General features: G+C 37.0%; 1 protein-coding gene across 1 annotated transcript; it reads right to left on the bottom strand.

Moving 5' to 3' along the window:
* Window positions 1–11,795: 11,795 nt before the first annotated feature.
* LOC141547007 (olfactory receptor 4D9-like) lies at window positions 11,796–12,743 on the bottom strand. The gene has a single exon (XM_074275277.1). The coding sequence runs from the start codon at window positions 12,741–12,743 to the stop codon at window positions 11,796–11,798; it is 948 nt and encodes a 315-aa protein (XP_074131378.1).
* Between the last annotated feature and the right edge of the window lie 3,393 nt (window positions 12,744–16,136).

The following is a 16,136-nucleotide window of genomic DNA, read 5'->3' as shown; positions in this document are numbered from 1 at the left end:
CTTGATCTGCTATTCCTTTCTTTGAGCCTCATTTCCAGACTATATGTTGATCAGATTCATATAAACATGAGGAATGAAGCCTTCTCTGGAAGAATGTGGAGGCAGCTATATTCTTTTTTGACCAGTTGCACAACTTCGTTTCATGCCATAAGAAACATTAGTACATACCCAAGCTTTTAGCTGGCTGGATTATGGCTCTTCTCCACATGGGTTGAACATTCTCTAACTTGGTTCCTGGATTCATTCATATTATGTTCCCCAAATATAAGCCCTAGTCCATCTTTCCAGGTAGAATGCATTCTAGTAAGGCCTTGTTGATAGACTGTGTCTATGATCCCCCTACTTACCTGCCCCCCTTCTCTCCTTCCTGGCTTTTAGCAATTCATTTTATGGCCTTAACAACATTCAGAAATCCTTTAATTCAAGAGATCATTTCCATGGAGGGATTACCCACCAAAATTAGGGATATTGAAAATATTGAAGTGTGTGTGTGTGTGTGTGTGTGTGTGTGTGTGTGTGTATGTGCGAGTGCTTTTATGTATCTATGTGTACACTAGCTAGATGGTTGAGGGGTTAGAGCTCTGAGCCTGGAGTTGGGAAGTCCTACTTCAATTGCTTCCAATTGTAGTTAACTCTTCAAGACCCCATTTGGATTTTCCTTGGCCAAGATCCTGGAATTGTTTTCCATTTTCTTCTTTAGCTCATTTTACAGATGAATAAACTGAGGCAAACAGGGTTAACTGATGACAAAGAGTCTTCTTGATGCCAGGTCTGGCACTCTACTTATTGTACTCCTTAGGAGTCAAGGAGACGTAAACTCTAATGTTACCCTATACATTTGCCTACATGACTCTGGACAAGTAGCTTTACCCTCTTTTCCTTAGTTTCCTCATCTTTAAAATGATCTGGAGAAGAAAATGGCAAATCTCTCCAGTATCTTTGCCAAGAAACCACTATGTAGAATAATGAAGGTTGGGGGTGATTGAATAACAAAAATAATGTATATGTGGAAATTATATATGTGTAGACATATGCACTTAACACTATAGCTATATTTCAGAATTTTTCAACAAACCTTTCAGTCATTCAGATAATAATTTCCAGGGTTCCCAGCCAAGGAAACTATTCACGGTCCGCTGGCACACTGGTAGTGTTCCCAGACTGGTAGGAAGCTGCTTACCCTTCTGCTGTTCAGTCCTTCTGAGCCAGCACAGGAGGACTCCACAGACCTTGGTCCCATGATGTGAGCATGAGCACTAAGCAATTAGAGGATGTAGATACCATTCCCAGGGGGCTAATGGGCAGACTTGGGACTGGGCATAGCCCTGGTAGGCACACTCTTAGAAATAAAGACACAGGAGACTCGACAAGGAACACTTTTTAATGACTTTTTAGAAAAATAGGTAAATTAGTGCCAAGAAATTCTGCTATGTCTATGGTGGGAATTATTTTGTGATTAGTCAAATTGCTTGGGTGTCAATGAAGACTTGGTTTTTCCTGATTTTTTTAGGACCACACAAGAGTACAATATTGAATCGTTCTGTTTAAAAAAGGTTATTTGTTAATATTTAGGCTCTAGGGTTGGAAGGACATCTGACATCATTTAATCCAAGCCACATCTGGGTCTACTTTGGAATTTGGTTCTAAATCCTCATCTAGTTTCAGCTTAACTGAACTCACTTCCTTTTGAGGCAGACTATTACACTTCTGCATTAAAGACCTAAGGATAGTTTTTCTTGTATGAGCCCCCAATTTTTCCTTTTCTACCTTATGTCTATCATTAGGGAACCCAGACCCTTTCCCTTACTCATGAGGATTGCTTAGTGAAAGATTTTGAGGCTTCCAGATAGTGATCAAAAGCCATCATGGAGAGAACAAGACTCCCCTCCACCAAGGAAATGGAAGAAAAACATCTGTGTGATGTAGCCATGGAAAGAGATGATCTTTTTTTCAAATGAGATGGCCCAGCAAACTTTTGGAACTGTGACAGAAGAGAGACAACTTTCCACAAAATGGAGAGATTTCAAAGTAGGATGTACACAAGCATGTGAAGATTAGAGTCACCTGTCAAAGTACCATGATGAGAAGATTTCCCAGCACAGTTGCTATACATATCAGGAATAATAAAAGAAATAAGATGATCTGCCCTGAAAAATAAGCCTCAGAAAAATAAATTCTCTTATCATGGCATGGTTTCCCAGATCCATAAGTTCATATATATATATTTTTTTGCCTTGACCACCATGTGAAGAAAGACATAATGTCATAGCTGAAGAGAATGAATTAAATAATAAGGAATATACATATTTTGTCAGATTATAAATGATCCAAGAAACTCCACTTTATTTACTGCATCATTTCCTATTAACAGTGGTCAAACATTGCCTAATTAAAATGGAAATAATTATCCATTTGTTCATTCTTTCGTTTGCCCATTCATTCAACATCCTGCAAAGATTTATTGAATGTACAAAATAGCTAGAAGACACAGCCCTTATCTTGTGCTTCCAACTCTGGAGGAGGAGATATCTACAAAAATAATAGAAAAGATAAGACAGACTGGTATAGTATAATTTTATGGAAGAAATAGGTCTTTAATCATCATTTTGCTTTCTAAGTGACAGGCTATTGTTGGCCAGGAGGAATCTGGAAAAAGTATTTTGGAGAGGAGGCCTTTGTGTTAGGTTTTAAAGTCAAAGAAAGAGGCAGAAGTTGCTCATTTTAGGCATGCAGAGCATCTTGAGAAAAGGCATTTCTATTCCAAAGAGAGCTATTTGTACTTATGTTAGAAGTAAGGGCTGATAGTTGGCTTTGGGATCAAGATAAACAGAAAGATTAATACAGTGGTCAAGTATTTATGCAAGTTCTCTGGGGACCAAGACTGTCTTGCAATTTTAATTGTGATTTTAGAATTTAACCTAATGTTTAGGAAAACGCTTAATGAATGATGGTTTGTTTGGGTAATGAAAAATGGAAGTCTTCTAGCATTCCTGGGACCAACAATATTCAGTCTAATCTTTGCATTCTACTTCTAGATCTCGTTAATTGATCAGTGATATTGCCAGGATTTTTTATTTCCTTTTATTACTTGTGATTTGGGCCCATTTCTCCTGCAAATTTCAGATAACTGAGAGTCCATTTTAATATTAACCCTTCTTGACTAAAACCTGTTTTGAGACGTGAAAGTATGCTTAAATCCTTATACATTCTTTAGAAAAGAAGCCAGAGAAAGACGCTCTTGTCCCTGATTTCTTGTTGATATAAAATCCTTCTCCTCAATCTGCCTATTTATGAATTCTTTAAATGTAGTGTAATTTGTAATCTGATTTGATTTACCTACTCTCTTTTCCCTTAACCCTTGTTTTTGCTCTGCTTTTCCTTTTTCTGCTAAAGATGGACACATTGGTGCAGCTCCAAATTAGAACAGTCTACTTCGAAAAACCTAAGAATTTTTGTCATGTTTTCAGATACTTATGCTATATACCTTCCTACCATCAGGGAATTGATGGACTCAAAGTAAAGATGGGGATATAGATTTTTTTTGGTCTGTATGTGAATTTGATTTGCTTGACTCTACATATTTATTACGAGAGAAAAACAAACAAAACTATTTTGCCGCCTCTGATTGCTAAGGTCTCTTCCTGTTCCAAGTCTATTATCCTGTGAAATTTATACATCATGGAAAACAGAATTTCCTTTGATCAAAATGTATGCATCTTCATTAAAAATCATTACAAGATTCTCTCATGAGCTATGTATTTATCATCTATAGATATGTCTACATTTGTATATCTTTATCCTCCAACTCTATTCTTTCCCAAAATTATTCTATTCGTAGAACATACTTATTACTATAACTATATATTATTACCTCTACCTCTATATTTGTACCTGCACTCATGCCTTTGACTATACCTATTCATACACTTATAGTTACCTAGCCGTAGCCGTATCTATGATTGTATTGCATACATCTATATCTAAAGTAATATTTTCTAATGAAGTAGAGATTTAATTATTTACTTTGATTTTTCTGTCATGAAGTGATTTTGGTCTTGATGTTTTCTATTAATCCCATAGAGTATATACAATTTCTGGTTATCCTGGTACACATGGGTGGATGTGTAATGCTTCTTCTAGGATCAGATGAGTTAAGTTTTTAGAGACTCATTTCCTGGCTGATCACAGTTAATGCATCTTATGGCCATAACTCTTAGAGGCTCTTAGTTAAGTCATAGAAGGATTGTGACTTTGATTAAAGGAAGGAGTACCCACACTGATGGGTTAACAGATCCTTGAAGTATTAATTTTGTTTGTGAGTGTATGTGGATGATGTGTGTTTATATGAATGAACTTCAAAGTACAACAAACACAGATAAATTTTAGTAATCCAGCCAAATAACAACATCCAGTGGTCCCAATTCTCATTCTAATGGAAGTTGCAGTTGGCTGGCATTTTGACAGTTTTCTTCGAATGGTAAGAATCTTCTCTTCCTGTTTCATTGTAATTTTCTGAGCCAAGACAGAGCACGAGCACTGCCTTGTGGTATGAAGTGGCCAAGTAATTATAATATTTTGGTAACATAGCTAATGTTATTGTTGGCACAGTTGGGATTAGAGGTTTCTTAGACAAGTCTGTGTTTAAATTTTACATACAGTGTCCCTAACAAGGGACACCTTCTTAATGACTTTTTTAGAAATAGAGGTGCCAAGAAATTTTGCTCAATAACTCACTATGCGATTTATTTATGAGAGGCAAAATAGCTTATACAATGGTAAAGATTCATTTTTTTTGCCTTCCCTCTGAAATCATCCTCAATTTATCCTGTCTATATCTTGTTTGCAAATAGTTCTTTATGTTTAGTCTCCATTTTAGACTGTGGCTTTCTTGACAACAAGTATTGAAGAGAGAATTCTGGGAAGATGGTGGAGTAGGTTGGTAAATTTCAAGCTCTCCTGATTTCCCCCAGAAATAGAACAAATTTGATTCTCAGAGCAAACATAGACTGGTGAAAAACTAACAAAAGTAGGGATAAAACAGGACTCCTCCCAGTACAACCTGAGAAGATCAAAAGAAAGATCCTTGTAGAGAATTAACTTGTCTGAAGTGCGAATAGCTCCAGGCTGGCTCCTCAGAAACATCAAGTATAGATCCCTTGGGTTATTTGGTTGGGATTGGAGCCTCAGTAGGAACCACAGAGATTTTTACCTCCTGGACAGTTTGTTAAGTGGTAGTTTGAGTCTGAGATGACAGAGTGAACCTCAAAGCTGATTGGGAATGCTCAACCCAGCTGTGCTGCTGAGGCAGCGTCTGGGGAAGAGGGAACCAGTACCCAGTGAGTGCAAAAGCAGGGAATAGGGACACTGCAGGCTGTGGGCACTTTCAGGAAGGGAGAGCTCTTGGTTTGGGATTCCTGGTCAGAGTGGAAAGCTGAAGGGAAGTTTGAGGCACCATCCCCCCATTCCATAATTTGAGGTGCTTACACTTATACCTCTTATTTTTTTAAATGAACCAGCAAAAAAGAAGGAACCCCATCATTGAAACATATTGTGGGTACAGGGTAGACCAGGAAGAGACATTAGTGTTAAAAAATGCTTCTGCCTCAAAGAGTAATGTGAAATGGCTCCCTGACCAGAGAGAATCTATAGAATTAAAAAAAAAAAACCAAAATTGAATGAGAGACACTGAGGAAAAACTAAAGAAAAAAAATTAAACCATGGCAGAAAAACAAGAAGATTATAAAGAAATTTAAACAATTACAAATTGAGGTACAGATTCTAAAAGATGAAAATAACTCTTTGAAAATTAGAATTGGGGAAGGAGAAGCCAGTGAAGCCATGAGAGACCAAGAAATAACAAAACAGATTATAAAGAATGAGAAAATCGAACAGAATGTGAAACATTTCACAAGAAAAACAACAGATCTGGAGAAGAGATCAAGAGGAGAAAACAGGAGAATAATTGGATTGCCAGAAAATTGTGACAAAAAAGAGAATTTTCAAACAGTAATGCAGGAAATAATCCTAGAAAATTGTCCTGGAGTGATAGAACATGAGGGGAAAGTAGAAATACAAAGAATCCACCTCTCACCACCTCAAAGAGATTCTTTGTGGAAAACACATAGGAATATTATTGCCAAATTTCAAACCTCTAGATTAAAGAGAAAATTTTGCAAGAAACAAGGAAAAAAACATTCAAATACAGTGGAGCTGCATTTAGAATTGTACAAGACTTATCAGCAACTACTATAAAAGACAACAGGTCATGGAATCATATCTACAGACAAGCAAAAGAACTAGGCCTGTGGTCAAAAATAGCATATCCAGTCAAATTATCTATCTTTTTCAATGAGAAAAAGACATTCATTAAATTTGCAGATTTTCAGGACTTTCTATCAACCAAACCTGAATTTAACAGAAAATTTAACATATAAGAGCCAATATGAAAGAACAATTTAAAGGAACTCAACATGAACAAACTTTAAACATGGATAAATTGTTTTTCTGTTACATGGGAAATGTATATGTTATGTTTAAGATTTACATCAACAATAGGGTAAGATCAAGAAAGAGATTGGCACAATAAAGGTAAAAATAGTAATCATGTTATATAAATGAAGTTCAGAGGAAGAATAGACATAGAGGCATTAGAGAGGGGAGAAGGGCTTGCAGTTCTGAAAACTTATTTCCATTGGGAATGGGTTCAATAGGCAATACTACATATATACCATGAAAGGTATAGCACCTTCTACAATTTATTAAAAAATAATGGGGGAGGGATAGTTGGATGGGGAAGCAAAGGATGAGGGAAGAAGACAAGGGAAGGATCTCTAGGTGAGGGAGGGGAGGTCAAGTAATGGTAAGCCAAGTTATGAAGCAAAATTTAACGAATGAATCAGCAGGGATAGAAAAGATATTTGTATATAAGGGGTGTGTGTGTGTGTGAAAATATGTGTATGTATGTATATATCTACATCTGTATATATAAATATACCTTTTCTTGGAGGTGGTGGGGGGATAAAAAGGAAATATCTGTGTTTATGTATATATCCTTTTTTAACTATAGCCTGTTTGGGAGTTGTAGGGGGGATGAAAAGGGGAAAAATAATAAAATAAATAAGGTGTGCAGTAGAGAACAAAAGAATAATTTAAAAGGAAGTAAAGAAAAGATGAATACTCATGAAAAGAATTTCTCATAACATATATATATATATTTCCCCCCCCCCTTAAATTGGTGTTTGTTGTTACATGTTTTGAATCCTCTGTTATGTTCTGCTGGACACAGGATAATGTTCTCTTTTGTTTCATTTTGTTTTGTATTGCTTTTCTGTTTTTCTTTTTACTTATTTTGTTTCTTTAAATAAAACAAATTAGGAAAATTAAATGAGAAAGAAAAGAGGACTGTTTTTTGCCTTTATTTGTATCTCCAGAACTTAGCATAGTGTCTGGCACAGAGTAGGTGCTTAATATAATACTTGTTGACTTTACTTGATTTGACACATTTGGTCCAATATTCAACTATTGACATTTTGAAATAAAAGTGGTCCTTATACTGTAAGTTCTCAAATGCTAGAAGAGACTTTAGCACAAACAGAAACCCAAATAGGAAAAATTTCTCCAACTTTCCCTCAAATTTCCATCTAGTTTCAAATAAAAAAATTGGTCATGGATAACTCACTACCTATTGAAGTAGACCATTCTTCTCCTGAAAGTTTTTTTTTTTTAATTATCTCTAAGCATTAGGAATTTCCCCCCTAATCTTGAATCCAAATCTGTATATTCTTCAACTTCTATTTTTCTTTTTGTAATTTAGTTATCCAGTGTCATGGAGAATAAATCTAATCAGTTTCTCACATAACAATCCTCAAAATACTACAATACAACTAGTATGTTCTTAACTTTCCCTCCATCTTCATTTTTCTCCCACTCTTTTTTTGTGGCATGGATTCCAGGATCTTCAAAAATCCTACTATCCCTTCTGGACCTAGTATAGATTTATGTCCACATTAAAATTTCCCATGATATGAGTGTGGTGCATAGAAAATAGTATGAATATCATGATTTGCATTTGAAAGCCTTTACTTGTAAGACAGCCCAAGAAGAAATTTTCCTCTGCCTTTTTAACCTCATAGCCTCCTTGAAAGTTCCATGCTACCAAACAAAGCCCTTTTCATATGAATTCTTTATCTAGCTAAATCTCCTTCCTTGCTCACAATTCCAACTCTATGATTATACAACTGACTCTTGCATTACACAAAACACTTGTTTATTCTCCTTCCATCTTTTTATCAATAAGTATTTTCTAACGACCTACTATGGACAGAGAACAGTTCTGGGGCTGGTGCACTTGGCTTACTATGGCACATTAATCTAATGGATCTAGTGATCCAGGTAATATCCCTGTAGAAGTGCTGTTGCACTCCCTCCCTGTTGCAGGGGAGGGAGAGTACTTTTGTAAAGTTTAGAATGTTATACAGCTTCTGCTACCAGCCATCAGATGGGCCCCTATTACTGATTATTGCCACTATTAACCAATGATGCTATCAACAGTGAGACTTCAGCAAGACATTATCAAGAGATACTGCCAGGTGCTCTCAATGTGAGAGCTTCAGTCTTTCCTCTTCTCTTACCTTCACAATGACTTTAGTTTCCTGGAAGCAGTGAGTCTAAACAGTTAGCAGAGGGCACAAACCAGTGTAAGAAGCCCCTCTTTGTAGACTATTAATCTGGGGATCAGCCTGATCAAAGAACCTTCTAAGCCCCCATTTATTCAGGAACCATCAGACCCAGAAACGACTCCATTCTTAGCAGAAATGGCATACTTCTGTGTAGAGGGCCCCAGATAGTGGGGAACCCTGGGTGAGGTATAAGACCCTTTAGTCCAATAAAAGGAATCCTATTGACAGTGTCTGATTCAGCTCCCCATTCCCCTTGAGGGCTCTTGGCCTTCCTGAGAAGTCAGGGGGCAGTGACTGTAATTACCTGTGCTGTAATTAAAGCAGAGTTATAGCAAAGTGGCAAGGAGACACCTGTGCACAATAGCAAGTTGTTTTTGTGGTCCCATATGTGCAGTGTGCCATGGTTATATAAGGGTATTAGGATATATAAGGCTGAGAGAATTTGGAATAAATGTACTCCATGTTTGACTGTCCACATGGATCCCACCTCTTCACTCCTATCCTTCACTCAAAGACTTAATCTGGTACCCAGATCCTCTAGAGAGCTAGTCTGGATATTACACTTCTCCTCTCTACAAGTCCAGGAGCATAGGGCTATATTGGAACTTAATTAACAATGTATCTTTCTTTAGCATTTTGAGATTTACAAAACTCTCCTTCTATGAAGTAGATTGTGCAAAGATCATCATTCTCATTTTCATTGAGGTCAAAAGAAGATAGGGAAATTGTAACAGTCTCCTAAAATAGTAATATTTGAAGTAACACTTGCACTCTAGTCCTCCTTCTAGTGTTTTGACAACTCTGGAGTATATTGGTGAAATATTACTGACTTTTTTTTATGGATCTAGAGCTGCAATTATCAAAGCTAGATCTGAGAAACAGGGCCTCCCTTCCACCCTATATATTTCTGGAATTATTCTAAATGGGAGGTTGTATTACAGTGAGAACAAAAAAAGTCTGAGATTATCTGGAGCTGAAAGACTTTAAAAAGTCTAATATTGGAGGCAGTTCATATCAGGCAAGTTGGTGAGGGCCCAGAGAAGACTCTGAATTATTTGCCCAATCATGGTTGTTGTTTTAGTGACCAATCTTTTCCTTTCCTGGGTGCTGGGTGTGTTTGTGGAAGAGTGTTCTCTGGTGTTGGGGAAATGCTTGTGACTAGTGTTTTTACTGTTCATTTGAGGAACTTGACTTTGCTAAAGAACTGAAGAATGCTCATGACATGGTCTAGAGCACTGTCTTTTCCAGAAAGGTTCTTCTAGGAAACCATGGGCTCAGAAATCTTACAGAAATTCTAGCCCATGGTTCATTTTCTTATTCTAACGTTCTCTGTGGGGACAAGAGGCAACTATGGATGAAACATGAAGACCTGACTCATAGTTGGGGGAGAAAATAAAAGGGCAAATGGGAAGAGAAGGGGAAGAGAAAGCATAAATTCTTCCAGAATAAGCTAGGTTAGCTATCAAAATACTATGGTAGAAGCTCCGGACTTATAATTGGAACACAGGGAGTTCAATCCAGTTCTCCTCCTTACAAACTGGGTGACACTTGACAATGGACTCAATCTTTGTAGGCCTTAATACCTATATGTGTAAAATCAGGGGCACTGGACTAAATGCCATATAAAATCCATACGACTTACTCCTTGCAATCTGGGCCATCTTATCTATTAAAATTTTTTTTTACACATCCCTCCCCAGTCCAGTAGTTCCTCCCTTGGTCATTATTCTTGAATTCTGCATTATTTGACATTCCCTTTTCTTTTGAAATCTCTGTCTGTCTGTCTCTCTTAGAGTGGGCTGGGTCTCCATTATTATATAAGTTGAGAGAGATTTTTCTTATGTAACCAAGTAAAGAATTATATCCAGTCAAGGAGCTAATACTACATAGGATAAAAATAGTGGAACCATAGAATATTTGAGATGAAAGAGAACCTAAGAAATAGAATGGAGAACACAAGAGTTTAAAAGGGAATCTTTGGATGTAGATTATTAGTCTAGAAGGACTCTTAAACTAGTGCTCATGAATCTAGAAGTTTAAAGTTGGAATCAGACCGAAACGCTGGGTTCACATCCTGATTTGAGCAAGTGAACTTTAACCTTCTGGTCTTCAGGCTCCTCATTTCAGAAGTGATTTGATAACTTCTAAGGTTCCCTTCCATCATCTAATCTGTGATTCTATGGCTCTGGGTGAATGCAGTTCAAATCTTGAAATGTGGAACACTGGAATTGGAAGAGGACATGGACTGTCGAATTCTAGAACATAGAATGTTCAAGTCAAAACCCAAAAGACCTATTGAATGTAACAGTTGGAACGAACCTTTGAATGCAGCACATAGGATCATAGACATCTTAATGTGGAACTGGATGAGACCTTGAAGAGTATCTTGTCTAATCCCTTTGCTTTAAAAATGAGTAATTGAAGCCAATGGAGGTTGAATGATTTATTGCATCTATAGTAAGATTATAGAATAAGATTATATTCTTTGGTTGAAGAAGACACTTTCTGGGAAAGTAGACAATTCTTTCTAACTTTTTTCCCTGGGGAGACACAAGGAATTTCTCTGATTGGTCCTTTCTCTGATTGACGGACCTCAAAGTGATTGTCAGCCCTCTCAAATAAATCAGGGGCTCTTATGCTTAAGTCCCTGATACATAAATGAAATCAATTATTATTTATGTAGTATATTAGAGCCTGAAGGGACTTGAGACCAAAGAATGTTAAAGTTAGAAGGCACCTTAGAACATTTTATCCAATCCCTATAGTCATTATATATAGAGAGGTTACATCATTTGCCTTAGGTCACTCAGTGAGCTGGCAGTAGGTTCAGGTCTCCTGGTTCCCAGGCCATTGGCTTTTCTATTTTTAATGTGGAATCTTTAACACAGATATTCTTTGAGTTGAGATGCATCTGGTGTGTCTGTGCATGTTCTGTACCTTGTTTTTTTTTTTTTGTTGTTGTTCATGGAATAATCCCAACTTTTTGCCTTCACTGATTACTTAAGTTAACTCCCATCATTATACATAGGATGCAGATATTTGTAAAGATGTACCCCCTGGAATATCTGCCTCATGGTAATAATGGGCATCAATTTCAAGTCAACTTTCCCATTTCCGTTAACCCAGAGGCAATTTCTTTGCAGAAGTTATAAATCTTCTGTGTAATCTTCTCATGGTTGATTTCATCTCTTGGTTTCTCAGTGTGTAAATCAGGGGATTCAAGAGAGGGGAGATGACAGAGAAGGCGACAGTGATGGCCCAGTCAGAGGGAAGGGTAATAAAAGGCCTAGCATATACATAGATACTGGGCACAAAATGCAATGTGATTACAGTGATGTGGGACGAGCAGGTAGAGATGGCTTTCCTCTTGCCCTCTCCTGTATGAGACCTCAACATCACCATGATGACTGTGTAGGACACAAGGAGTAGAAAGAACAAAAGAGCTGTGAGGAGACCATTGTTGCAGATAATTAGGATCTCCAGAGTAAAGGTATCAGTGTTGGAAAGTTTGAGGAGTTGGGAGATATCACAAAAGAAACTATCAATAATATTGGGCCCAGAGAAGGGGAGTGGGAGCAACAGAGAGATCTGTACACTGGAGTGTATGAAGCCTCCCACCCAGGCAGATGTTATAAGCCGAAAACACTTTCCTTTACTCATGAGGGTCACATAATGAAGGGGCTTTGAGATGGCCAAATAACGATCAAAAGCCATTACCGATAGAGAAAAAGCATCAACCCCACCAAGAAAGTGGAAGAAAAACATCTGTGTAAAGCAGCCATTGAAAGAGATGGTATTTCTTTCAGCTAAAAGATCAAATAAAACCCTTGGAGCAGTGATGGAGGAGAAGCAGATATCCACAATGGATAGATTTCGGAGCAGGAAGTACATAGGTGTGTGGAGGCGAGACTCACAAGTCACAGTGAGCAAGATAAGGAGATTTCCTAGTAGAGTTGTTATATACACCAGGAGTAATAAGAGAAATAAGATGATGCTTAACTTTGGAGACTCGGTAAGCCTCATAAAAACAAATTCCTTCACCCTGGTCTGATTCCCCAGATCCATTAGCTCATGTTTCTTCTTCCTTGACCATCTTAAGAAAAAAGAATTAAATAAGAAACAACATAGACATTTACTCACCCTCATCCTTCAACTACTCATCATCTGCTGATTTCATTTCTACTCATATACTATTGAATAAAGCTAGACTAAATCATAAAACAATAGTGAATAGACCCATTACATTTTAGCACACAATCTGAACTGGAGTCTCATGAATGCGAAATAATCCTTTTTTAAAACCTCCCTAATTGATTGATTCACTGTCCTACTAACCTTATCACTTTTCCAAACTTTTTAATGTCTCCTCAGATCTCTTAGTTCTTCCTTTTTCTACCTTCTCAATTGAGAACCTTGCCCCATGTTTCATTTTTAAAAATTGACACTCCCCAAGATCTCTCTCTTCTTTCTTCTTCCTCATCTGACACCCTCAGATGCCTCCTTAATTTCTATCTCATATAGTGAAGTTGTCCTACCCCTTGACAAGGCAAACCATTTCACATGCACAAGTAATTCCATTGCACCATGACTTATCCACAAATTGTCCATTTTGTCATACCCAATCCATAACTTTATAAATATTAATACCTTTTTATTTTCAAAATACATGCAAATATAGTTGTCAGCATTCATCCTTGCAAAATCTTGTTTTCCAAATTTTCCTTTCTCTCATCCCCTGACCCTAGATCACAAATAATCCAGTAGAGGGAAAATGTGTAAAATTCTTCTAAACATATTTCCACATTTATTATGCTGCATGAGAAAAATCAAGGTGGAAAAAGGAGAAAAATGAGAAAGGAAAAAATAAGCAGACAACAAGCAAGGTAAAAATACTATGCTGGGATCCACGTTCTGTCTTTATAGTCTTCTTTCTGGATAAGGATGACTCTTTCCATCACAAATCTATTGGAATTGTGTTGAATCACCTCATTGTAGAAAAGAGTCACGTCCATCACAATTGATCATCACCTAATCTCGTTGCTATGTACAATATCCTTCTAGTTCTACTCACTTTACTTAGCATCAATTTATGCAAGTTCCTCCAGCCTTTTCTTCAATCATTCTGCTAATCTTTCTTCTAAAATAATAACATTCCATAACACTCATATACTATAACTTATTCACCCATTCCCCAACTGATGGGCATCCACTCAGTTTCCGGTTCCTTGCCATTACAAAAAAAGACTGCTATAAACATTTTTGCCCATGTGGGTAATTTTCCTTTTTTATGTTCTCTTTGGGATATAGATCCAGTAGAGACTCTGCTGGATCAAAGAATATGCACACTTTGTTAGCTCATTGGGCATCATTCCAAATTGCTCTCCAGAATGGTTGGATCACTTGAGAACTCCACAACCAATATCATTCCCACTCTCACTTATTTTCTCTCTCTCCCTTTCCCAGCTACTTCCCTAACGCCTATAAACATCATGAAAAGATCTTCTAGTATATTTGTCACATGTCTTGGAAAAATTTCATTTCATAAAATCTTCACTTGCTTCAATCACTTTTGCTCTATATTATGCTATATCTTTCTGCCTTTTTTGGCAAAACTTGCTGAGAAGATAATATTCAAGAAGATTCGTTACTTGTTTTCCTCATGTTGGCTTCTTTACAATCTGGCTTCCAACTTCATCCCTCAACTCTTTTCAAAGTTACCAATTATCTCTTTATTTATTTATGAACTTATTATTTTCCCCCAACCTTCCTCTCTTCTTAACTTCCTTATTACACCGAAGGTGCTACTATTGTCCCAGTCACTGAAACTTTCAAGGTGGAGGTCATCCTTAATACCTCATTTTCTCACTCCTAGAAATAAATAGGCCTAGAAAAAAATCTAATGACTTTTATATTCTTTATTCTTCTTAACTTCTCTGCATCCTTTGGGTACTGTCAATCACTTATCTTGTTAGTGGCTTTTGTGATGCTTCCCTGTCCTAATTCTCCTCTTACCTGATTGATACTTCTCATTCTCCTTTGCTGAATATATATCTGGGTATTATAGGTCACCGATCTTGGGAGTCCTTGAGTTTCTGAATCAGACCCTATTTTTTCTTTCTTTGGACCAAGACTTCTTAAACTGATTCATAACCCTACATATAGTCACATAAATGAATGTGGTGATTACAAATTTATGATTTATCAACTGTAAATATTGATTGTGTACCTATTTTCTAAAGCTATATACCCTGGGTTACATAAAAATTTCTCAGTTGAAAAGGGGTTATGAGTGGAAAAAAACTGGAAAATCCCTGCTCTAGATTGTATCTCTTGGGAATTTCATCAGCTCCCATGGATTCAATTATGTTTTTAAAGATTTATTAATCAGATTTATTTATCCAACCTTAACATCTCCCCATCCTTTATCTCACATCTCCAAGTACTTACTGGATAACTTCAAGTGGCTGACCTATAGGTATTAAATTCAAAATGTCTAAAACAGAACTCATTATTTTCCCCCAACCTTCCTCTCTTCTTAACTTCCTTATTACACCGAGGGTGCTACTATTGTCCCAGTCACTGAAACTTTCAAGGTGGAGGTCATCCTTAGTACCTCATTTTCTCACTCCTAGAAATAATTCTTTTGCTAAATCCTGTCAACTTACTTTTGGAACATTTCTTATTCCTTTCTTCCTCTGCCACTGCTACCACCTTGTATAGGCTCTTATCAATGTCATCAAATAAATCTCAATTACAAACTACTGAAATAGCTTTCTAGAGGGTCTACTGACTTTGTCTCTCCATACTCCAATTCATTCTTCCTTTAACTGTCAAAGTGACTTTAAAGGAGGAAAATTGAAGAGATAGAAATGGTTTATTCTAAGCATATGGAGCAATTTGGGATAAGACAAAGGATGCAGAGTGTATTTCACATGAGCAAAGCAGAAAATACTTTAATTGGACCATGAAGTTAATAGGTATTTACTAACTGCCTAGAATCCAATATGCAATAACTTTATTAGTTATGTCTAACACCGAGGGAGATCTGAAGGCTTTTTCCTCAAGCTCTTACTAGTAGAATTATATTAATTCTACTGGAAGTTTTATAGCTGCAGCTGTATAGGCAGCAAGAACAAAGTATCCCTCCTGTTTTCTTTTCATCTCTATTACAGCAGCTAGATGCTTTGCAGAGGACCAGAGGCCCCCAGAATGCTAAGGACCCCATGTCCTTTGTATGTAGAATTTTATTAGCCCCCTTTGCCTGCACAGGCATTTAGGCAATTATTCCTTTACTTTATATGACCTTTCCTCTGTATCAAACCTGTATCGTGCCTGACAGTATCTTTGTACGATGTCTAGTGTGCTCTTGGCGCCCCAAAAATAGTACCTTATATCCAGGCTAGGGGGTGGATACATTTCCATTTATGGATTTGTTTGATGTTGAATAAATCACTAGGC

Source organism: Sminthopsis crassicaudata, chromosome 6, assembly GCF_048593235.1.
Source record: "Sminthopsis crassicaudata isolate SCR6 chromosome 6, ASM4859323v1, whole genome shotgun sequence".
Taxonomy (NCBI): Eukaryota; Metazoa; Chordata; class Mammalia; order Dasyuromorphia; family Dasyuridae; genus Sminthopsis; species Sminthopsis crassicaudata.
This window is presented reverse-complemented; position numbering and strand designations above follow the sequence as displayed.

Coding starts and splice junctions, on each gene's coding strand:
- LOC141547007 (XM_074275277.1), bottom strand. CDS start 12,743: ATGGATCTGGGGAATCAGACCAGGGTGAAGGAATTTGTTTTTATGAGG.